The 25,398-nt window shown below is 41.0% G+C and overlaps 1 protein-coding gene across 2 annotated transcripts in view; it reads left to right on the top strand.

Annotated features, from left to right (window-relative positions):
• The first annotated feature begins 10,629 nt into the window (after positions 1-10,629).
• The window catches only part of PSMB2 (proteasome 20S subunit beta 2), a 33,600-nt gene continuing 18,831 nt past the window's right edge, over positions 10,630-25,398 (top strand). Inside the window, exons 1-3 of one of the 2 annotated variants that reach the window (XM_072771984.1) lie at positions 10,630-10,828; positions 15,884-16,006; positions 19,190-19,260. In XM_072771984.1, the coding sequence (XP_072628085.1) occupies positions 10,645-10,828; positions 15,884-16,006; positions 19,190-19,260 (378 nt within the window). In that variant the 5' untranslated portion in view covers positions 10,630-10,644. Of the gene's footprint in view, positions 10,863-15,883; positions 16,007-19,189; positions 19,261-25,398 lie in introns of both variants that reach the window. The other variant, XM_072771985.1, reaches the window with a different exon arrangement.

Here is a 25,398-nt window from a genome sequence, read left to right on the forward strand (position 1 = left end):
CAGTCTCTTCTGGCGCAGCCCTGGTACATCCACTCCCCCCATGGTGATGATGGCTCTGATGGACACTACTCCCTAGGTATTGCTTGGCCCTCTGCATAACTGCTGGACTACTCTGAGCTGAAACAGCTGCCTTTGAAAATGGATGGTGAATAAATAATAATAATATCATTTATGAAATTCATACCACATACTAGGTTCTGGGCTAAGCACTTTGATCTCATTTTATCCTCACAACAACTTTGTTATAGAAAGTTATAGAAAATGAAACAGACCCAAAAAAGATGAGCATCTTGGTCAAGGTCTCCTGGCTTGTGAGTAGTAGAGCCAGGACTCAAACTCAGGCTTGTTTTTTTTTTTTTTTAAGATTTTATTTATTTATTCATGAAAGACACAGAGAGAAAGAGAGAGAGGCAGAGACATAGGCAGAGGGAGAAGCAGGCTCCATGCAGGGAGCCCGACGTGGGACTCGATCCCAGGACCGCGGGATCACACCCTGAGCTGAAGACAGATGCCCAACCACTGAGCCCCCCAGGGATCCCTTCCTTTCTTTTCGCAGGCCCCAGGCCCGGTGTGGAGCCCAATGTAGGGCTTAATCTCAAGCCTGAGATCAAGACCTTGAGATCAAGATCTGAGCTGAAATCAAGAGTCAGACACTTAACCAACTGAGCCACCTGGGCGCCCCTAAAACCCAAGCTGTTGAACACCATGTATTTTATCCAAGTTGGAGGAACTGAGTTTTCTGGAACATGACAAACATGATGGTTAAGCATAGAGACCATTTTATAGACATATAAGAAATGTATATCTGGAAGAAATCTTCCTGACACAATGCAGAAAGTGCTAGATAGAAACGTGCTGAGGAAAGATGAACATGTAGACTAAAGCAAAAGTAGATACTATGAAGGCCAAAGATAGGCTATAGAAAGGTCCTTTGTAGAAAAGGAAGAGGCTGGTAATACAAATACGAAAATACCTATAAAGGAGATTTAGAAATGCTGCTTATGACTTCCGGTGTCTAATGACCCGAATGGCAATGACTGGCAGAAGTAAATGAAACAGGGAACCCAGAAGCTCGGCCGGGGAATGGTCATTCGATTAACCATGGTTCTGGCAGATGGTGCCTTGCCGGCATGAGACTGCTTTCTGTCAACTTCTGGACTGTTCTAAGCAAAATAAGTCAGTCAAAGAAAGACAAATACCATATGATTTCACTCATATGTGGAATTTAAGAAACAAGACAAGTGAGCAAAGGAAAAAAAAAGAGATAGAGAGACTGAGAGACTGGGAGACAAACCATGAAACAGATTCTTAACTGTAGAGAACAAACTGATGGTTACCAGAGGGAAGGTGGGTGGGGTGATGGAGGAAGTAGAAGATGGGGATTAAGGAGGCCACTTGTCATGATGAGCACTGGGGGAGATACGGAATTGTTGAATCACTATATGGTACATCTGAAGGTAGTATAACCCTGTGAACTATCTGGAATTTAACAAAAAGTGAGGTAAAGAATGCTTATTTATTTATTTATTTATTTATTTATTTATTTATTTATTTACTTATTTTTTAAGAATGCTTTTTTAAAAAGCACTGACTTGCATCTGGCAATGGAAGATGCACCTTTTAAAAAATAAATCCATTTACTTGAAGAAGTGTGGTACAAACCATATGACAACAAGATACTCACCCATAATGGGTGTGAATTTTACAACGCTCACGTGTAAGATGTGGCATATCTTTCTACATGAGATAAATATTACATAAGCCCTCACTCACTCTGGCTAACAAGAAATTTTATTTCAGGAATGTTTTTTGGGGGGACTCACCTTCTCCCTAAGGTCACATAAAAATTCTGACCAGTACGCTGGCTTGGATGGGGTTGCCAAGAAGCAGAATCTGAGACCGTGATTCTTGTTCAAGTAATTTATTGGGGGAGTCATTTCTGGAGGAAGGAAGAGAGAAGCAGGATGAGACAGGGTGTAAAAAGCTGGCAAGGATGTGGTCTCAGCTGATTCTGCGAGAAAGCTCTGGAACATAAATTGGACCTCAGAAGCAGTTCCCCATTGAAGCAAAAGAGCCAGGCTTTCACAGCCCTGTGTCAATCAGTTATTGCTCAGATGAATGCAGCTTCCCACCGGAGGGAGTTGACAGTTCTCCATAAGAGAGGGTAGCCTTTATAGGCTAATATTGATGTCCCCCTAAATTCGTATGTTGAATCCCTAACCCCCCAAATATGATGCCATTTAGAGATGGTATTTTGCAAGATAATTAGGATTGCATTAGGTGATGAGGGTTTGGGCGAGGGGATGGGTGGCTTCTATGAATAGAAAGAGATAAAGATAAAGTCCTGGGGATATAACGTAGAGCGTGGCAGCTATGGTCTGTATTGCCCTATTGTATACTTGAAAATCGCTAAGAGAGTAGATCTTAAATATTCTCATCACAAGAAAAAAAAAAGGTGATGGGTGTTAAATAAACCTAACGTGTCAATAATTTCACAGTATATACATATATCAAACCGTTATGTACACCTAAAACTAATGCAATGCTGTACGTCAGCTATATCTCAGTTTTTAAAAAAAGAAAGGAAAAGCTCTCTCTCTTTCTCTCTCCTGTCTCTCTTGCAGTGCGCATGCATTGAGGGAAGGCCATGTGAGGACATAGTGAGAAGTCAGCCATCTGGAAGCCTGGGGGAAAGCTTTTACCGGGAACTGAATCTTGCTAGTTCCTTGATCTTGGACTTCCTAGTCCCTAGAACTATGAGAAAACACATTTCTGTTATTTATGCCACCCGGTCTGTGGTATTTTGTTGTGGTAGGCCAAGATGACTAAGACAACAGGTGCGAGTTGTTATCAATCAGTGTGGCTGGGGTGTGTACACACTGATAGATCCTCTGCAGTTCACCCCTTGTCCCAGTCACCCCCAATTACTTCTGACATTAAATTCACTCCATCTAGGCATGACCTCCAGGATGACGACTGGCTACAATTTCTGAGAAAACTTGCAAGAGAAGGGTTAGTGGAATAAACTTTGGCCTCTGCTGTTGCATTTGGTTCATGAGCTGTAACCGATGCTCATCATCTCCCTCTTCTACTCATTTTATTTTTATTTATTTTTTTAAAGATTTTATTTACTCATGAGAGATACAGAGAGAGAGAGAGAGAGAGAGAGAGAGGCAGAGACACAGGCAGAGGGAGAAGCAGGCTCCATGCAGGGAGCCCAACGTGGGACTTGATCCTGGGTCTCCAGGGTCACGTCCTGGGCTGCAGGCGGTGCTAAACCGCTGCGCCACCGGGGCTGCCCCTCTACTACCTATTTTAGATCGCCTTACCTTTTGGCTTGGCTGGTGAGTTGATCCATACTGTCATTTCTGTTTTCCTCAGCTTAACTGAGATATGATTGACATAACACTGTGTAGGTGTAGGGTGTACAATGCGATGATTTGATATATATTTACACTCATTTCTTTTTAAATATATTTTATTAATATTTTTTAGAGAGAGAGAGTGTGTGCATGTATGGGCATGCTAGTGGACTGGGGAGGGGCAGAGAGAGAGAGAGAGAGAATCTTAGCAGACTCCATGCCTAACATGGAGCCTAACATGGGACTCAATCTCATGACCCTGAGATCATGACCTGAGGCAAAATCAAGAGTCAGTTGCTTAACTAAACTGAGCCACCTAGACGCCCTTCTCTTATTTCTAAAGAGTAAGGCCTCCTGGTCAGCAGACACTTTTCAGGCTATGGTGGCTATAATTGCACATTTATAATTCAATCTGAGCAAAAGTGCACCAAAAGATGCCCCAGCGCATCACCTGAGTGCCAATCACACTTTTCCATGCCTTCATCATGTAGAAGCAGTCCTAGCTCCTTATGATGATTAAGATTAACTACCTCTGGCAGATTGTTTGTACAGTTTACTTGTAGGCTCTGGACTTGCTCAGCCTTGATCCCAAATGTACCACTTCTATTTTATGATGTATTACTGCTGAGCCCACATGACCTCATAACCTGGGAGGCTTGACCAAACCCAGCTCATAATGGGAAGTTCAAGCTACATGGTCATTTGATATCCTATGGTGAGACACTTGGTTTCTACCAAGTTGGTATGCGCCTGTTCTAGATTTCTAGAGGTCTGAGTTGCAACTCTTCCATTGCTGATTACCAGAAGATCCATGTGGCATATTCCTTTGATGCCTCAGTAACATGCAATCAGCTGGGTCAAATGGCCCAAGCGCTGGGGTGCATATATTGCAGCCTGATGCTGTCCCAGAGTCCTTTCTTGTTCTTAGTCCACTCAACGCTTCCATATGTCAATAGATGAGGCCACCACTCAATATCTAAAACAAAATGTACAAAGCTTAATTACTGCTTATGTAAGTATAGGCTGACCAGGCACAGTTTTTCTAAGATCAGACTGCTGATCTTAGAGTTTTGGGAAAGCACAGAATTCAAAAAGTGGTAGATTTTCAAAAGTACGAATGAGTTGACAATCTTCTGAAGTGTGGTCATTTGAGTGGACAGTTCATTTGTTGGTATTGACAAGTATGTTCATTAGAATTAATCCGATCTTGGGATCCCTGGGTGGCGCAGCGGTTTGGCGCCTGCCTTTGGCCCAGGGCGCGATCCTGGAGACCCGGGATTGAATCCCACGTCGGGCTCCCGGTGCATGGAGCCTGCTTCTCCCTCTGCCTGTGTCTCTGCCTCTCTCTCTCTCTCTCTCTCTCTCTCTCTCTGTGACTATCATAAATAAATAAAAATTAAAAAAAAAAGTTAAAAAAAAAAAGAATTAATCCGATCTTGGCTGATTATTAGAAACAAGGAGTTGTCACTGAGTTGTTGGATTGCAAAAGGATGTTCACTGATGTAATTGATTATGTCAATCAATGTTGGTTGATTAAAAGGGTTTAGAGGGGCACCTGGGTGGCTCAGTTGGTTAAGCATCTGACTCTTGATCTCAGCTCAGGTCTTCATCTCAGGGTCATGAGTTCAAGTCCCACACTGGGGTCCATGCTGGTCATGGAGCCTACTTGAAATAAAAAGGGTTTAAAACCCATTCTGAGGATTATTTGTTACCAAAGCTAGAGAGCTCTTAATTTTGATTAGATAGGGTTTTTTTTAAAGATTTATTTGTTTATTCATGAAAGACGCAGACTGAGAGAGAGAGTCAGAAACACAGGCAGAGTGAGAAGCAGGCTCCTCACAGGGAGCCTGATGCTGGACCAATCCTGGATCCTGGGATCACGACCTGAGCGGAAGGCAGGTGCCCAACCACTGAGCCACCCAGGCGTCCCAATTAGGTTTAAAACATATTCTTGCTTGATACAATGGCTTCAGAAAAAGTCTATATTTTCATAAGAATTTGAGAACTTTAAAACTCTGTTTTCCCATTTAGTCTTCACTCAGTCAAACAAGGAGAGACCGACAATATTTATCTAGCTATTTACCATGATGGTTGATTTTCCGTGAAAATGAAGCTTCACTTGGGAGGGACCAATTTTTAGTTTAAGTGTTAACGTGATTTTATCTTGTTTTGTCTTTGAGTTGTATACTGAATATACTGAATCAGGGCAGTGGCTGTGTAGATGCATTTAAGAACCTAAACAGGGACACCTGGGTGGCTCAGTGGTTGAGCGTCTGCCTTTGGCTCAGGGCGTGACCCTGGGGTCCTGGGATCGAGTCCCACATTGGGCTCCTTGCATGGAGCCTGCTTCTCCCTCTGCCTGTGTCTCTGCCTCTCTCTCTGTGTCTCTCATAAATAAATAAAATATTTAATAAAGATTAAAAATAGTCTTAAAAAAAGACCCTAAACAACAGATATCAAGCAACTGTGAGAAAAATAAGAATAACTGGAAATACAAAAAGAGTCTGGAAGGCACTCTGGAAATGTAACCCAAGATTTCTCAGGCCTGATCAAGAAAACATATTCAAATAACTCTGATAAAAAAAAAATAAAAAAAATAAAAAATAAAAATAATAAAAATAAAAAATAAAAATAAAAAAACTCAAATAACTCTTTGACTCTATTTCAGATCATCACTAGGTTGTGTATTCTCTTAGCTTATATGTAAATTGGTCCATGTCCCTGTGGTGCTAATTGATATAAAATATGAAGTTGAGGGTCAGGTTTTTGTGGACGTATAATATAATCTTCGAACTTCTCCATGTATGTGTTTTTCTGTTCTATGAGCCTTTAGCCATGGCAGTTTGTTAGCATGAAGATCTGCTGAAATGTTCCCTTTTGCTTTTGTATTGCCTCTTTCACTGTGTGTCCCTCTTTTCTTTCATGACAGAGATTTATTTGGGTAGCACCAAGGAATTAGTCATATTAGCTATCAGTGCATATATTAACTCTTATTTTTAGCAATTTGACATGCATAGAGATGATCGCATTTTTGTCATTTGAGTTGATTTGGCTTCTAGTCAAGAAATTGGAATCCAGAAGAGACTGAGCTCGGGTAGGAGGTCTGAGTTGCAACTCAGGTTGTGGGGTTGAGCCCCACATTGTGTGTAGAGATAACCTAAAAATAAAATTTAAAAAAAATAAAAAATAAAATAGGGGCACCTGGGTGGCTCAATTGGTTAAGCATCTGCCTTCAGCTAAGGTCATGATCCTGGTGTCCGGGATCAAGCCCCGCATTGGGCTCCTTGCTCAGCGGGGAGTCTACTTCTCCCTCTCCCTCCCCTCAGCTCGTGCTCTCTCTCACTCTTTCTTTCTCAAATAAAAAAATAATAAAACCTCAAAAAAATAAAAGGCTCATACTATCTGATGAGTTTTGACATATGCACACACCTGTGAAACTACAGCTGTAGCACATTTTATTGTACTTCACTTGATTGTTCTTTGCAGATAATTTCATTTTTAAAAAGATTTTATTTATTTATTCAATAGAGACACAGAGAGAGAGAAAAAGAGAGGCAGAGACACAGGCAGAGGGAGAAGCAGGCTCCATGCAGGGAGCCCGACATGGGACTCGATCCCAGGTCTCTAGGATCGCGCCCTGGGATGAAGGCAGTGCTAAACCACTGAGCCACCCGGGCTGCCCAATAATTTCATTTTTTAAAGACTGAAGGGTGGTTGGTGGCAACCCTGTGTCAGGCAAGTTTATCAGCGCCATTTTCTAACACCATTTGCTCATTTCATGTCTCTATGTCACATTTTGGTAATTCTCAAACATTTCATTATTATTGTATTGGTTATGGTAATCTGTGATCAATGATTACAATTCACTGAAAGTTTAGATGATAGCTTTTTAAATAAAGCAATAAAGTATTTTTTAAAAGACTTATTTATTTACCTATTTTATAAAGAGAGAGAGAGTCAGGGGAGAGGCAGAGAGAGAAGCTCAAGCCGACTCCCCACCAAGTGCGGAGCCTGTCACAGGGCTCCATCTCAAGACCCTAAGATCAGGACCTGAGCTGAAACCAAGAGTCCATGGCTTAACAAACTGCACCACCCAGGCACCCCTTAGCACCAAAGTATTCTTTTAAAGATTTTGTTTATTTATTCATGAGACACACACAGAGAGAGAGGCAGGGACACAGGCAGAGGGAGAAACAGGTTCCTTGCAGGGAGCCCGATATGGGACTTGATCCCAGATCCTGGGATCATGACCTGAATCAAAGGCAGATGCTCAACCGCTGAGCACCCAGGTGCCCCAGCACCAAAGTATTTTTTTTAATTTTATTATTTTATTTATTTGTTTGAGGGGGTAAGGGAGGAGCAGAGAGAGGAGAAGGAGACCCTGTGCTGAGCATGGGGCCTGACATGGGGCTTGATCCAGTATCATGACCTGAGCCCAAATCAAAAGTCAGATGCTTAACCAAGCCACCTATGCGCCCCAGAAACAAAGTATTTTTTATTTTATTTTATTATTTATTTTTTTTTTAGTATTTTTAAATTAAAGTATGTAAATCAATTTTTAGACATAATATTATTACACACTCTTAACATACTATAGAATAGTGTAAACATAACTTTTATATGCACTGGGAAACCAAAATTTCATTTGACTCACTTTATTGTGATTTTCACTTCACTGCAGTGGCCTGGAACTGAACCCGCAATATCTCTGCTGTATGCCTGCATGACCACAATCAAGATAATTAGCATATCCATAACCCTCGAAAATTCCCTCATGCCCATTGCACACTCTCATTCCATCCCTCCCCACCCTCTCCATCTCCAGGCAACCACATGGAGCTTTTCTGTCACTATTGTATTTTTAGATCATTTTATTTACGTGATAATTTATATCATTGGATTTAAATCTACCATCTTGCTATTTGTTTTCTATTTATTCCATATGTTTTTTTCCATATGCTTTTGTTCCTTTTTTTCCTTCTGTTTTATCTCCTTTTTTGATTATTTTATTACATTTTAGGTCTTTGTTGGCTTACTAACTATAATCCTGTTATTTTAGTGTTTGGGGTTTATTGCATACATCTTTTACTTATCATTGTCTAACGTGAAGCATTATACTACCTTGTATATAAGAACCTGAGAGCAATACAGTCCAATTTCTTCCCTCCTGGTCCTTGTGCTTTTTTGCCCTACCTTTTATTTCCAAATATGCTATGAACCCCATCATATATTATTATTTTTCCTTTAAATACTCAATTATTTCTTAATTTTTTAACTTTAATTTTTATTTTTTTTACACAGGGAGGAGGGGGAAGGGCAGAGAGAGAAAAAAAAATCCTAAGCAGGCTCCACACCCAGCAGAGAGCCCAACATGGGGCTTGATCTCATGACCCTGAGCTGAAATCAAGAGTCAGAGGCTGAACAGAATGAGCCATCCAGGTGCCCCTATTTTAAGACTTTAAGTAGAGAAAGGATTCACCCTGATTCTTGGTGAGAAAAGGTAGGTCTTGCAAATCTACTATCTTTTATCCTAACAAGAAGTTAGAGACTCTCTAGTGTGACTTAACTAGAGGGAATTTCCTGGGAGGAAGAGGGAAGATACAGCTTAAAAGATCATTGGGTCTTTTGGGCGGCAAGGGGGTACATTTTAAAACTTGGATTTTCCAATTCAGCATGCTGCAGTTTTTGTGAATGAATGAATGAATGAATGAATGAATGAATATTGGTATGTACAAAGGGGGGAAAAAAGGTCTGGAAGGATACAGATATCTGGTGGGTAGTTACCAGTTACCTCTGGTGGGAGGAGGAGAGAGATTTAACTCTGTATTTCTTCTGTATGATTTGTGTGTATAGTACAACTGTGTACTTTTTGCAATTAAAAAAATATACAAACACACAAAGAAAGGGGGCGGGAGAGAGACTCAGGAGACTTCTTTCACAGTGGAGTTTAAGAAAAGAATCTTTTTGGCAGCCAGGGTGGCTCAGGGGTTTAGCGCCACCTTGGGCCCAGGGTGTGACCCTGGGGTCCCGGGATCCAGTCCCATGTGGGGCTCCCTGCATGGAGCCTGCTTCTCCCTATGCCTGTGTCTCCGCCTCTCTCTGTCATGAATAAATAAATAAAATCTTTTAAAAAAATGAAAGGAGATGATCATGCCTATTTAAAAGGTTAAATGAAGGGTTCCCTGGGTGGCTCAGTGGTTGAGCATCTGCCTTCGGCCCAGGGTGTGATCTTGGAGACCCTGGATCGAGTCCCAGGTCGGGCTCCCCGTATGGAGCCTGCTCCTCCCTCTGCCTGTGTCTCTGCCTCTGTGTCTCTCATAAATAAAATCTTTAAAAAAGAGAAAATAATCTTTCTAGGATGATGGATGCATCTGTGTTTTTAGCGGTATGGCTGACTTAATGACCTCACTTGCCCCTGGCATCCAGCATCCAGCCCATGATAGATGGACTGCCCCTAACTCCTCAGGCTCTGCATTCCTTCACAGGCCGGGAGCTGGAAGAAACGTTCTGAAGGGAGTGAGAGGACTGCAGATTTCTGCAGAAGCAAATGAATCGCACAGTAGTGTTGGAACTGGAATTGCAACTGTTTTGCCATTTCCCAGGAAGCTGGGAAGGCCAAATTGTGAGTGTCCGGAACCAATCAGGGAGTATTTCAGATTTCCCCAGAATGGCTGCAAGATACAAAGAGATGGTCATGCTTGCCCCTATTTAAAAGAGAGGAGCGCTGCAGTAGCAGTGCAAAAACACGCAAACGATGCTTGCCCCTGTTTAAAAGAGAGGAGCGCTCCAGGAGCATTGCAAAAACATGCAAACGATGCTTGGCCCTATTTTTTTTTTTTTTTTTTGCTTGGCCCTATTTAAAAGAGAGGAGCGCTAGAGGAGAATTGCAAACACGCATGCAATGCAGGTAAGTCTAAAATAAAGTAAGAGTCCTCCCTTCGAGTCGCTCTTCACCAGAAGTAACAAGTGCACATAATCTGCAGTGGGGACAAGTGTCAGTCGAGCTTTTGCAATTAGCCTCCGCGCTCAGATAGTGAACCGGAACACTTCTGCGAAGCACGGACGGAGGGACTTTCCGGAGGCACTTTACCGCCTCGTAGGGACGTGCCTTCTCGGCACCCACGCGTGCTCGGCGCTTCCCGTGCAGCTCGTGACGTCACCCCCACGTCGGGTTTAAGCTCAGCGTACGAGGACACGCGGCGTCACCCAAGGCAACCCGGGGGCGAGCGCGGAGCTCCCGGCGCCTGAGGCCCCGCCCACTCCCCCACCTCTCGCGAGAGTCATGCGTCATCCGAAGGCGCCGGCGTTCCCGGGCGGTCGCGCGGGATCTCCGGCCGGCGGTGCTGTCTCACCGGCGAGGCCAGAAGCCGCAGCGGAGCCCGGCGCGCCGGGCCGTCGCCTCCGCCGCCATGGAGTACCTCATCGGCATCCAGGGCCCCGACTACGTCCTCGTCGCCTCCGACCAGGTGGCCGCCAGCAGTATTGTCCAGATGAAGGACGGTGCGAGGAGGCGGGGAGGCCCGGCCGGGCCTGGGCGAGGGGAGGGAGGGGGAAGGCCGCGGGAGGGGGATGGGGGGGACCCCGCGGGGCGCCAGGCTCCCTGGTCCCCGCACCTCTGATAACGTCTTCCTGTTGTGGTCGCTCGTAACGAGGGAAACGGGCGGGCGGGGGGCTCCTGGGGACGCCGAGGCCGTGGGCACCGCCGGCTGCCAAGTGTCCCAGTGGAGTTCGGGGACTGGAGCCTTAGGGTGCAGGAAGTCCGGCGCCGGGCTTAGCGGAGCGACGCATAGGGGGCAGCAGTGCGGCTACGCGCCTGGGTAACAGGTGGGGTCTTAAGTGATTTACATGAATTCGTTTTTATTTTTTTTAAAGATTTATTTATTTATTCAGAGAGAGAGAGAGGCAGAGACTCGGGCAGAGGGAGAAGCAGGCTCCATGCAGGGAGCCCGATGGTGGGTCTCGACCCCAGGACCCTGGGGTCACACCCTGGGCTGCAGGCGGCGCTAAACCGCTGAGCCACCCCGGTTGCCCGATTTACATGAATTCATTTAACCCTTTTTTTTTTTTTAAATAAAATTTTATTTATTTATTCATGAGACTCACACAGAAGCAGAGACCCAGGCAGAGGGAGAAGCAGGCTCCACGCAGGGAGCGCAACGTGGGACTCCATCCCAGGGACCCCAGGGTCACGACCTGAGCTGAAGGCAGATGCTCAACCCCTGAGCCACCCAGAGATCCCTTCATTTAACCTATTAAGATAGGCACGATCATCTCATTTTACAGGTGTTCGTGCTGAGGCCCAGGGGGAAGAAACTCGCCTAAGGCCACGGGAGGCAGAACCCAGATTCACACCACGCAGTTTGACTCTGACCTTTTTGCTGGTAGCTACTATAGTATACTGTCTCCCCATAGGCCAGACTTAATAATTTTTTTAAAGATTTTATTTATTCATGGGGGGGGGGTGCAGAGACACAGGCATAGGGAGAAGCAGGCTCCATGCAGGGAGCCCAACATGGGATTCCATCCCAGGACCCTGGGATCATGCCCTGAGCCAAAGACGGATGCTCAGCCGCTGAGCCAGCCACTCAGGAGTCCCAATACTTAGGTTTTTTTTTTTTTTTTTTTTTTAAAGATCTCGGTTGTTTCCTGTGAAATCTAAGAGTGTGTTTTCATGATGGATCATAGACATGCTCCTGTTGAAAAAGTATTCTACTTTGGCTCAGGTGGCTTAATGTTTATTTGGCCAATAGACTTTGAGCACCTGTGTTGCCCATTACGGTGCTGGCTTCTGAAGGGATGCAAAGAAGAAGATGTGGACTGTTCTCTTTAAAGTTACAGTTTAATAAGACACTCAGATGTGTATACGAATTATTATAGTGCAAGCTAGGAAATTTTGCTGCATATAAAAAAAACTCAGCACAGAGGAAGAAGATAGTGTTTAGGTAATTCAGAGGAAGAAGAGATTCTTTTTGATTGTAGAGATTAGGGAAAGCTCTTTTTTTTTTTAAGATTTTATTTATTCATGAGAGACACAGAGAGAGGCAGAGACACAGGCAGAGGGAGAAGCAGGCTCCATGCAGGGAGCCCAGTGGGGACTCGATCCCAGGACCCCGGGGTCACGAGCTGAAGGCAAACGCTCAACCGCTGGGCCACCCAGGCGTCCCAAGACTAGGGAAAGCTTTGAGGGCAGGTTATGATTCATCTTTGGTTTAAGTAAAGAAAAATTACTAAATCTGGGATTTTCTGAAGTAAGTGTCCATGACTGCTTTTATAAGTGACAGGCATCTGATTGTCAGGCTGTCATCACTTGGGGAGATGGAAAGCACTCTGAGGGACTTTGCTGGAGTTCTGTGATACCTGAAGAAGAGAGAGGCCTGGAAATGGTTTGGTAGACATTTATGGTATGGATTATTCCTCAAGTCAAATGACTTTATGTAATTCCGTGATCAATTCGTAGAGATTTTATTTGTAGATCCTGCTTTCTAAAGGAGTCCATTTGTTTTGAGGGTAAGTCTGTCCATTTTGAAACCTAAGACCTTCGATAATACAGGTGATTTTAGCAGGTAGCACAATAACCACGTCAGTACCTTTACCACTATTCTATATAATCCATACAGGGGTCTAAGGCATTAAGAAAACGAGGAAATAGGGACAGGTTGGGTGTCTGGCTTCAGCTCAGGTCATGTTACCAGGGTCCTGGAATCAAGCTTCATGTGGGGCTCCCTGCTTCCCAGGGAGCTTGCTTCTCTCTCTGCCTCTGCTGCTCCTCTTGATTGTGCGCGCGCTCGCTCTCTCTCCTATAAATAAATAAAATCTTTTAAAAAAGAAAGAAGACAAGGAAATAAGTACCACAAAATGATTTTGTATGATAAAAGAAGTTTCATTAGTCAGTATTAGGTTAATTTTTCAACTACTGATTTCAGGATTAAAGCCTAAGGGTATTTAGAGGAAAGAAAGATCACTGTGGTGTGGAAAAAAGATGAATTTGAGTTAGTTCTTGAAAAGTGGTTGGAAATAATTCCACTCAACTCTAATTTTCCCTATTGTCTTTTCTGGTATAAAATGTTTTATGATAGGAGCTTTAGGATTCCATGAGGACCTTTTCCTACCTTTCGTTTCATGAAGGAACTTGTAGGTTAAGCAAGAATGCTGAAAATGAGTAAACCTTTTGGGATTTTTTTTGTTTTCTGAGTATAAAATAAGGATGATACTTTGATTTTTTTTTTTCTCATCACTTTTTAAGATATTTTGATATAGGGAAGATATTTCCCAGAGATTGCTTGCTTATGCAAGTGCCCCAAGTCTTCAGTTTGGTTATATGCTATATTTCATGTCTCTGGTCTCCTGGTCTGTTTTAAATTACTCAGAGCATTTAAACCCACACAGAGTGTTTTTTTCCCTGAATTCATACAGCAGGTGTAATCTGAACTACACATGCTAGGTAATAATATTATACATGTACAGTTTTCCCTAACTATGAGTTAGGTAGGGGTGATAGTATAACCATTTAAAATTTTTGGAAACTAGGGCCCAAGTACATAGTGCTGAGGCCAGATTATAACGAAGGTCTATTGGGGCACTTGGCTGGCTCAGTATGTGGAGCATGCAACTCTTGATCCTTGGGGTCATGAGTTCAAGACCCACCTTGGTTGCAGAGCCTACTTAAAAAAATAAAAATAACCAAGGTCTTTTGGGTTCTAGTGCAGTTGGCCTTTTCACAGTATTGTTTACTGATGTTGTTCAGTTTGTTGTCCATTTGTTTCATCTATGTGGATCTTCTAAGTTCCTTGTCAAGGATCAGAAATTCCCTAGTGCTATGCAGGCTGTTTCCTCAGGAGCCATTAGTATGTATAATATATCCCTTTATTACTCACTAGACACATGATAAATGTTTAAAAAACACTTTGGCTTTGTATTAATAAGTTCATTTCAAAATGACCTTAAAATAGTTTACTTCAAAACAGTTTACTGCCTAGAATTTTAACATTTCTTCTAAGTGTGACATTAGTTCTTTGTAAACAAACTTTCTTCTTTCCAAAATAAAAACAGCTTTTTTCCTCATTATTAAAACAATGAAAACTTTTTTTTTTTAAGATTTTATTTATTTATTCATGAGAGACACACAGAGAGAGGCAGAGACACAGGGAGAAGCAGGCTCCATCCAGGGACCCTGATGTGGCACTTGATCCCAGGACCTCGGCACCACGTCCTGGGCTGAAGGCGGCACTAAACCACTGAGCCACCCAGGCTGCCCAAACAATGAAAACTTACTAAGTAATGTGTTCTTAAAAAAGTGATACAGATTTAGCATAGGCATTTTAGGAAATGCTAAAAAGCAGAAAGAAAGAAATAAAAATTGCCTATACTCTTGTCACCGGCAAGAAGTTAGATGCCAGTGGCAGTTAATACTCTTCTCCTTTTTCTTTGCATAGATAGTATATCCATAAGTGAATTTTTTTTCGTTATGACCAAGTTTGCAAACTCTAACAGTCTTTGAGTCTCCATAGCCTATAACAAATAAAAGTATGTTTGTTTAGGAGTTTCAAGGCAGTTTGATACTATCTGCAGGTACAATTTATGTGTTTTTTCCAAAGTTTAAGAAGCTGTATTATGGTTCTACAACTCTCAAATGTTTGTAGAATATTTGTAACATTTTGTTCTTTAAATCCTATTAAGGGATTTTGACATTTCATAAGCTTTCAGACAGGAAACATGTCTCCCAGGGAAGATTATTCAGTACTATTTGAAAAATGAAAAGTGAGAGTGAGATAGGGAGAATTATGCTTTTTCTGAAACTACAGACTGAATATGGAGTTTTCTTCCTTAGGCACTAGTTGCTATTTGAATATTTATCTATGTAATCTAAATGAGTCTGGTTCAACTAGATAAGAGTAGACTATTGGGATGTTTTAGGTGTTTTTAAATAGCTCAGTGTTAAAATATTAGTGTTAGAATTTTTGCTCTGGCAGTCATTTTAATTTTCTCTTTGCTTTTGAAGTGGTGTTGATTTACCTTTAAAGTTGATTTATATTCTAAGTTGATTTGTTCTTTCTCGAGGTGATCCTTAATTTTCATTGTAGCACTGGTTCTTAGGTGCTTTTGTGTGTAAATAAATAAAATAACTAACATTTGTATTTGTAGAGACATTTCAGGGCTTTGAAATCATAAACCTGAAGATCAAGCCATTGGCTTGATTCCTTCAGTTTCTTTGAAGGTTCAGTTTTTGTGTTTCAAGCACCTTCAAACGCATTTAACTGTATTTTCAGTTGTCCGCTTTCAAATATATTCTCCAACTGGGATTGACCTTAATACAATATGCCAGTGCGTTTAACATGGAGCGTGAAAGAGAATAATTAACATAGTTGCCCATTAAAGTCTTCTAAAAACAGTGATTAGTAAAATTATTCAACATGGTGATTGATCAACCTGTTTGTGGTTGCCTATAAAATAGTAAATTTCTGATGAGGTAATTTTTTTTTTTTGATGAGGTAATTTTTAACGCTATTTTTTTCTTTGTGCAGATCATGACAAGATGTTTAAGATGAGTGAAAAAATCTTACTCCTATGTGTTGGAGAGGCTGGAGACACTGTACAGTTTGCAGAATATATTCAGAAAAATGTGCAACTTTATAAGATGCGAAATGGTGGGTAATACTTGGAATGTAACTTTGGTTGAGTCCTCTTTAAATTTGAACTAAAAAAAAGAATACGCTCTACTGACAATTCTACACATGAGCAGACCAGTGTGGTCATATTTTTATTTGACTCTTCCTACTTTTGAAACTTTATCTAGATCCTCCTTCTGATCCTAAAGATTTTCTGCAAAAATCCCAGAGTCGAAAAGGGAACCATTTTACCACTGATACTTGAGGGCTACTTTGGAGATGAATATGGTAGTATCAGACTTTTTAAGTGTTAGATATTTCGGAGGATGTTTTTGGAGCCAAAGTATATCTGAACCTCAGAGCTAAAAGATTTCAGCTAAACTTGGTTTTACTTTTTATAATGTGACAAGTCACTTAGCCTCCCTGGGTCTTTATTTGCCTCACATCTAAAATGGGATAATAATATTAATGAATTATATTTATATTAATGAATTATAAAAGTTTGTAAACTTAAAACTCTGTAATTGTGGGAGATTTACTGTCATAGAAGAGTACCTTGCCTTTTAGGTAGATTCTTGTTCAGAAAGATAATTAGGATTTTTGTGAGTTCTTTCTGGGGCTAATGAGCTCCAATCCTCATTAGAGGATTCCTCACTGGATATCCTCATTAGAGAAAGCCTCACTATCAAATGACACTAACCACTGGCCATGTGATCCAGGAAAGTTTATCGTGACACCCTAGCAGAAAGGACCTTCAGTTGCTTACTTCACAGTTTAATACACTTATACACAGCACTGGTATGTGGAACCGTAAAAGAACTTAATTTGAGTATAATTGTATAAAATGGCTAGATAGGACTCATCTATATAGATTTTAGGCAGCAAATTTAGCATCATGCGTTCAGTTCCAGTTTGAGGGTCTCCTCTCTATTAAGCACTCTGGCTAGTACCACAGAGAACTCAGATGAAAAAAGAACCTAAAGCATGTGGCACTTAGGTTTAAGCAAGTTGAGAATGTTTCAAAAATTATTTTTCAGTGGTTCAACTTTGTGCCTACATGGCAGATGAGGGATGCCAATGTTTCTCAAATACAGTATAGCTACAGCAATATTTCACTGCCCTCTCTTGGGTGAGGAAAGGATAGTAAACAAGAGTTGAGAGGGTTGCATGTTGCATGGCTGTCATGGTTTATTTTATTTATTTATTTATTTTATTTTTTTAATTTTTATTTATTTATGATAGTCACAGAGAGAGAGAGGCAGAGACACAGGCAGAGGGAGAAGCAGGCTCCATGCACCGGGAGCCTGATGTGGGATTCGATCCCGGGTCTCCAGGATCGCGCCCTGGGCCAAAGGCAGGCGCCAAACCGCTGCGCCACCCAGGGATCCCCTGTCATGGTTTAAACTCTGCACAAAATAAAAATCGTGTATGGTTAAAATTGCCTTTAAAATCTCTTAAATTGGACAGCACCGGTGGCTCGGAGGTTTTGCGCTGCCTTCAGCCCAGGGCCTGATCCTGGAGAGCCAGGATCGAGTCCCACATCGGGCTTCCTGCGTGGAGACTGATTTCCCTCTGCCTGTCTCTCTCTCTCTCTCTCTCTCTCATAAATAAATAAAATCTTAAAAAAAAACACAACTTAAAAAAAATCTCTTAAATTACCTGTCAGTGTTGTTTTGTGTGTGTAACCCTACCCTACGTAGCAGTTGTTACGCATATTAAAGGTCAAGAACTGAGTTAAGGGAAGGGAGGAAAAGTCTCTATGTAAATAGGCATCAGACCTTTTCTGCTTGTCAGATAACTATCAAATCCTTAGTGGTATTTAGGGGATTAGGTATAGAATTGTAAAGTATTTCCTGCTTGTTCAGAGTTGCTTGCATTATGATTTATATGCAGTAATAGACTGGTTGTAAGGATGAAATACAGTAAACTATGGAAGCACCTGGCATAGACCCTGAAATATAGCTGCTGTTCAATAAATATTTGTTAGAATTTTAACCTAAATCATATCTGCTGTAACACAGGTGTTTGAAATGTTGTAGGGAACAACTTAACCACATGCTGTTGGTCTTTCCAAAGTGACATTTTCTGCATGGGTCTGCTCAATTGTGGGTCATTCATGGCTTTTGGCTCTGGTCCCATTTTACTAGGGGTGGGGGCTAAGTTCCAGAGTGAGTGCATCATTAAACGCACATGTGATGGCATCCCTCTGGGCTATAGTTTTGTTGCCATTGCAACTTTAGGTTTTATGCTTGAGATATCTATTTTTTAAAATGTTGATAGTGATGGAAACTTTTTTTCTATTGCTTGTATTTTTGAAAATCATATTTAACAAACTTTTTTTTAAAGAAAACCATATGAAGTATGACCCTGAGGCAACCCCAACTTCCAGCCTCTCTTTTCCCAATATTCTTTTTATTTTTTTTTAAAGATTTTATTTATTTATTCATGAGAGACACACACAGAGAGAGGCAGATACACAGGCAGAGGGAGAAGCAGGCTCCATGCAGGGAGCCCGACGTGGGACTCGATCCGGGGACTCCAGGATCAGGCCCTGAGCTGAAGGCGGTGCTAAACCGCTGGGCCACCAGGGCTGCCCCCCAATATTCTTTTAAAATAAACTTTAAAAATCAGTATCTTGGGCACCCTGGATGGCTCAGCGGTTTAGCGCCGCCTGCAGCCTAGGGCCTGATCCTGGAGACCCAGGATCGAGTCCCACGTCGGGCTCCCTGCATGGAGCCTGCTTCTCCCTCTGCCTGTGTATCTGCCTCTCTCTCTCTCTCTCTCTCTCTCTGTCTCTCATGAATAAATAAATAAATAAATACATTTTTTAAAAAAGAAAATGATTAAAAAAAATCAGCATCTTGTGACTTCTTTCTTTTTTTCCCAATACCTATATATTTGTACCCCCTTCCTTCTATAGAGGAAACCAGTCTGTTGATGAATGAACAGCTTAAGCAAGGCTGTGCATTTGCTCTCACCATGCAATAGTTACCTTGGTTCTGTGTTGTGACCAGGAATTACTGTTGGTGTTAACCAGCTATTTCACAGCTGTTGAGTGGGAAAAGGGATAAGAAGTAGGATTGTACTCCTCATTCTGTGTACTTCATGTACTCTGGGTGTACAGGGAGTGGAAAGATGTGAGAAAAGGAGTAGTGGAATGGTTTGGGGTGCTGTTACTCCTTCTGGTTTACTTTAAGTATGACTATTTATCTCTTGTACCAGGTTACGAATTGTCTCCCACAGCAGCAGCTAATTTCACGCGCCGAAACTTGGCTGACTGTCTTCGGAGTCGGGTAAGCAATATAGCAAGCAGCCTTATGTGACGGTAGAAAAATTACAGTGCTTTTTCTATATTATTATTATACAAAGAAAAGTATTTTTACCTTTTTTTGGACTTCCTACACCCTTCTCCTTAGTACTTGTTCATTCTTAAGTCTCTTTGGATTTGTTTTCTTTTTCTGTGTAGTTGCTAATTAAATCCCAAAGGGCAAATGTACACTTCCCTAGAGAATTTGGATGGAGCACACCAACATGAAGGCCTATGAAAGCCTTTAAACTTTTTTTTTTTTTTTCCAAAGTGTTTTCATAGCAAACCATGTTCCTTAATTCCTGTGGCTGAAGGTTCTTACATGGCAGTGGGGGCGAAACTTTGAAAATAACAATGCAAATTTCATCTTGAGATTATGTGTCTTTCTGTGATTATTCTTGCCAAAGCACACAGAATTATTCATCTTCACTTGCTTTGGCCTTGTTGCTATCGTAGAGCTGTTTTTGTTCCATCAACAGTATGTTAAAAGATGGCAGCATCAAGTTAAGAACTTGTATTAAAGACTGTGTAGGATGTGCCAAGAAAGTGCATATGATTGCTAAAGGTGTGTATTATTCCCTTCCCACTGGGACTAAGTGAATGGAGCCTTACCACGTGACCTTACCCCCTGTGCCTGTTTACTCATCTATGTAATCGAGATAACTTCCTAACCCCACAGGAGTGCTAGGAAAATGAATGCTTGTAAATCATAATACTTAACATTCATATGACTTTTGCCCTAAGCATTTTGCTTAATAATTTAATCTACTCACTATTCCACTGAGATATAGTAGTCAGTTCTCTATCACTGATACGGAATGAAATGGCATAAAGTGGCAAAGGGACTAGCTCCAGGTCACACAGCAGGTCAGACCGCTACACTAATGGTGCTGTAATTGCTTGACTTATCTGCCTCACATTGGTTTTTCAGTAGTGTTGCTGGAACATCAATGGTATTCATGTTTTTATTATGGTTTTAGTTTTATCTGCACTCGCTTAAGCTGAGTTATGACAGAAATCTAAACACGTACAGATGTTATTTTTTTAAAGTTTCTTATTACAACTCTTTAAAACAGTTTATTTTCTAGTACCTAATAACTGGATTGAGAACTTCTCAATAAATAGATTATCTTTTTCTCAGTGCTACCTTTGGCCCAGGGACTTGTGCAATATAACAATCATGGGGTTTGAAGAGTTAGAGATATACCTACATTGTTTTGATCTGGGTTAAAGGTCAGTGGCCTTTCCTTGTTCACTGCTCTGTGAGAGAGGAAAATGGGTTAGATACGACCTTTTCTGCTGCTCAGACATTCCTGTGGCATTTGGTAAACAGTATGCTGTGGCTTGCTGTGTAAAATATTCCTCTGACTTGTCAGGCAGGACTGGAATAAGAATTTCAGCTTTGGGCACAATAAATACTTTATCATAAATACAGCAGATGTTAAGTGAAATAAGCTCCTTTTAGAATGGAGATAAGAGTGGCAATGTGCTTCATGCAAATGCAGTGGATCTAGTTAATCTCCTAGCAGAAATGTTTGATGTCTTAACAGATAAATATCCCTTGTAGACCGTGACATAGGGCTCTAGTAAATATTGACTACCTCTGCCTATGGTTCTGAGTCCAGTCTCTGCTCCCACACCCTTCTATCAAGTTAGATGGTTAGCTCTAAAATATGAGCCTATATTTTAGTCCTTTTATTCTGGGGAGAAAGGTGATTTTCTAATAAGTATGAAATCACTAGATTTGGTACATTTATACAGTCACATCAGTTGGTACATGAGACTTATTTTGGGTCAGCCACTTACCATGTATAACTTTGTGTCTGTAGCTCAAATTGTCTGATTTCTAATTTGGGGTGTGTGTTTGGGGGTGGTATGTGGTTGGGTGGACATTTGTTGCAGAGTATATAATGAATTTTTTGTAAACTGGTTCTTTAAAATGCAAGCAGGTTTATCATTGTGGTTAAGCACTGTCCCTGGATTTAAGCTGCTGAGGTTTTTGTGTTTTGTTTTTTTTTAAAGATTTTATTTTATTTTATTTTTTTATTTTATTTTATTATTTTATTTTATTTTTTATTTTATTTTTTATTTATTTTATTTTATTTTATTTTATTTTATTTTATTTTATTTTATTTTATTTTATTTTATTTTATTTTATTTTATTTTTTATTTTATTTTATTTATTTTATTTTATTTGATAGAGAGAATGAGCAGCGGGAGGGGCCCGGGGAAGGGAGAAGGAAAACCAGATTGATTCTGTGCTGAGCATGGAGCAGTTGCGAGGCTCAGTCTCATGACCTCTGAGATCAGGACTTGAGCCAAAATCAGGAATTGTATACTTAACCACCTGAGCCACACCCAGGCGCCCCTAGACTGTCTGAGTTAGCTCACTGATTTACTAGCTGTGCGTCTTTGGACAGATTCTAACTTAATTTTTCTATTTACAAAATAATAGCACTTACTTACAAAATTATTATAAATAGTAAATGAAGTAATCTTGCAAAGCTGTTAGCACAGTGTGTGGCACATATGACTAATCACTTGTTTCAGTGCTGTTATTGCTCCTTGGTTGAAGAAAAAAAATTATTTATTTATTTTTTAAGATTTTATTTGTTCATGAGAGACACACAGAGAGGGAGAGACATAGACAGAGGGAGAAGCAGGCTCCATACAGGGACCCTGATGTGGGACTTGATCCCTGTACTCTGGGATCACGCCCTGAGCCAAAGGCAGACGCTCAACCACTGAGCCACCCAGGCGTCCCGAAGAAGCAATTTAATAGTTATAAGTTAGTTTCTTATGGGAGATTCTGTGTTGTGCTATTTCAGTTGAATGTATTTGCTGGTAAAGAAGATATGAAAAAGTATTAAAAAAAAAAAAGAAAGAAAAAGTATTGATATGGATAAGGAAGATAGAAATAAAGCAACATTGATCATTTATTACGCAAGGCTTTGTTCTAGATCAACACATCCCACTATGGTAGCCACTAGTCATAAATGGCAATTAAAATTTTAAATAAAATAATTAAATTAAATTAAATTTAAAATTAAATTTAATTCCTAGGTGAGAGTCTCTTGGGCTTTGAATGAAAAATAAGCTTTTGTTTCTATAAGAAAATTTGGTTCCTCATTCACATTAGCCACTTTTCAAGTGCTCAATAGTCACATGTGGGTAATGGCTACTATATTGGACATTGCAGATGTCATTGTCATAGGAGGTTCTCCTAGTGCTACTCTACCTAGTTATATATGTGACCTTATTTAGTGCTCACTAGACACCATAAGATGAATGTTATCCCCATTTTACTTATAAGCCTACTTAGACTGGTCAATAAAGAGCTTAAGTATTTCTGGTATGTGTCCAAGTATACCAAAGACACATATATAGCCTGTCAAAGGCTGAGGTAAGATTCTAACTTCAAATACCATCCTCTTTCATACTGTCTCCTTACTTTACTGGACTAGTGGTACAAATATGTGCATTTGGGGAAGCATAAAATTTCCAGTTTTATTAAAATGTCAAGATCTCCATATAGGGGGGCACTGAGTGGTTCAATTGGTTGAGCATCTAATTCTTGATTTGGGCTCTAATCATAATCTTGGGGGTCATGAAGTCTGAGGTCAGGCCCTGTATCCAGCTCCATGCTCTGTGTGAAGTCTGCTTGGGATTCTCTCCTCTCCCTTTACCACCCGCCCCAGCTCCCATGCACACACACACACATTCTCATTCTCTCTCTCTCTCTCTCTCAAATAATGAAATCTTTTCTTTTTTCAAATAATGAAATCTTAAAAAAAAAAATCTCCATATAGGATTATGTGGGTAACATATAAATAGGTACTCATTGTAGGTGTTTAGTAAATGTTTGCTGAGTGAATGTCATCTAGTTGGTCCATAGATACCACTGAAAATGTTATTGTATATTTATATACTGGAAGGGAATTTCATTAAAATAAATGTTTTTAAAGATTTTATTGATTTATTTGAGAGAGTGTGTGTATGAGCATGGGGGGAGGGGCGGGGGAAGCAGACTCCTTGCTGAGTAGGGTACCTGATGCTGGTACCGTCCCTGGACCCAGAGATCATGACCTGAGCTGAAGGCAGACACTTAACCAACTGAGCCACCCAGGTGCCCTTCATTAAAAATTTTTGTTTTTTATTTTTTAAAGATTTTATTTATTCATGACAGAACGAGAGGCAGAGACACAGGGAGAGGGAGAGAAGCAGGGTCCGTGCAGGGAGCCCGATGTGGGACTCAATCCCAGGTCTCCAGGATCATGCCCTGGGCTGAAGGCAGCGCTAAACTGCTGAGCCATCCAGGCTGTCCAACTAGTTGGATTTTTAATAGGATTATTTTGAAAATTTTGTAATGGCTTATAAGCATAGTTTGCAATGATGCTTATTTAAGTTCTCTTTATGATTTGATTAATGGACTATAGAAGAGGAGTGATAAGTTAATGGGACTGTTTCTTGCTTGAAATTAATTAGGTGGCATATTTGGTGTAGTATTTGAATGCCCTAAAACTATGTTATTATCCAGGGATCCCTGGGTGGCTCAGCAGTTTAGTGCCTGCCTTTGGCCCAGGGCGTGATCCTGGAGCCCCGGGATCGAGTCCCACGTCGGGCTCCCGGCATGGAAGCTAGTACTAAACCTTCTGAAACAGAGCTCTTTCAATTACACCACTGGTTTTCAAACTTTGGTGGGAAGGGAACAGCAAAGCTGCTTTTTTCAAATAAAATTTTACATGGAACCTCAACATATAAAATAAATAATAGTGCTGATCTATGTGAAGCAGAGCTAAAGTTTTACCATACTGGTCTTCCTTGGTGACTTTCCTGAGGCAGCTTCATGGAACAGAGTTTGAAAACCACTACGCTAGGCTGGCTGATATATTTTACTTCTATTTTTTAGGTGCTAAATATTAACAAATATAGCCCTATAAAAAGATAAATTACCAAAGGCTTACCAAGTACTTGGCAGAAAAGGTTCTATGAGAACACTATGGCCAACAAGTAAAGCCCTGAAGATTACATACCAAAGAGGGCAGTGTTCTACTCTAAACCTTGCCATGAAACTCCACATTCCCCAAAGATACCGGATTTGGCTGATTCATATCTGTTTCTACATACGCAAAATGGAGATCTGGGTGGATAATAACATAATTTTTTAAAAAGATTTTATTTATTTATTCATGATAGACATAGAAAGAGAGAGGGGGGCAGAGACACAGGCGGGAGGAGAAGCAGGCTCCATGCCGGGAGCCCGACGTGGGACTCGATCCCGGGGCTCCAGGATCACAGATTCCTGAAGCTGCCTCAGGAAAGTCACCAAGGAAGACCAGTATGGTAAAACTTTAGCTCTGCTTCACATAGATCAGCACTATTATTTATTTTATATGTTGAGGTTCCATGTAAAATTTTATTTGATAAAAGCAGCTTTGCTGTCCCCTTCCCACCAAAGTTTGAAAACCAGTGGTGTAATTGAAAGAGCTCTGTTTCAGAAGGTTTAGTACTAGCTTCCCTGAGAGAGAATTGAAAAAAACCTTGGGATAAAGAAGGAATTTGATTGGAAATTTAATAGTATCTTCTAGACTCCAAATGGTATAACTTAAAGATCTAATGTCAAGACCATAACCAGACTTAAATTCATTTTTTCAGGGAAACAATATGTCAGAAAGAATTTCAAGTATTAGTCATTTCTAGAAGTGACCATGACTTGTCCCAAAACCCTGGCCTGAATTTGAGTGTGTTACATCTGGCTTATAGTAGGCATGTATAGTGTGTCCTAGAAGAATCCTGGTTGCTTTGAGCCTCTAATCTGACCCCTAGAGTTATTGTCCTCTTGCCTTTGGTGGGTGTCACAAAGACATCATCTGTTTATTGGTATCAGTGAGGTCATGTGACATGGTGAGCAGATGGCCCTGGTGAAACCTTGGCTTTGCAGGTCTTGTCCTCTAAACACGATTAACCATTTGTTACATATGATTAAAATATCCCTAACAAGGGTAATTTCACATGCTTTTTGTCAAATGGGGTTAGCAGGATGTGACATGACACAGCATTACCTTCTTCCTCCATGTGCCATCTCCCTTGAGGCCGTGTCTCCCCTGTTCACCTCCGTCTCACC

The sequence above is a fragment of the Canis lupus genome, chromosome 13 (assembly GCF_048164855.1).
Source record: "Canis lupus baileyi chromosome 13, mCanLup2.hap1, whole genome shotgun sequence".
In the NCBI taxonomy this organism is placed as follows: domain Eukaryota; kingdom Metazoa; phylum Chordata; class Mammalia; order Carnivora; family Canidae; genus Canis; species Canis lupus.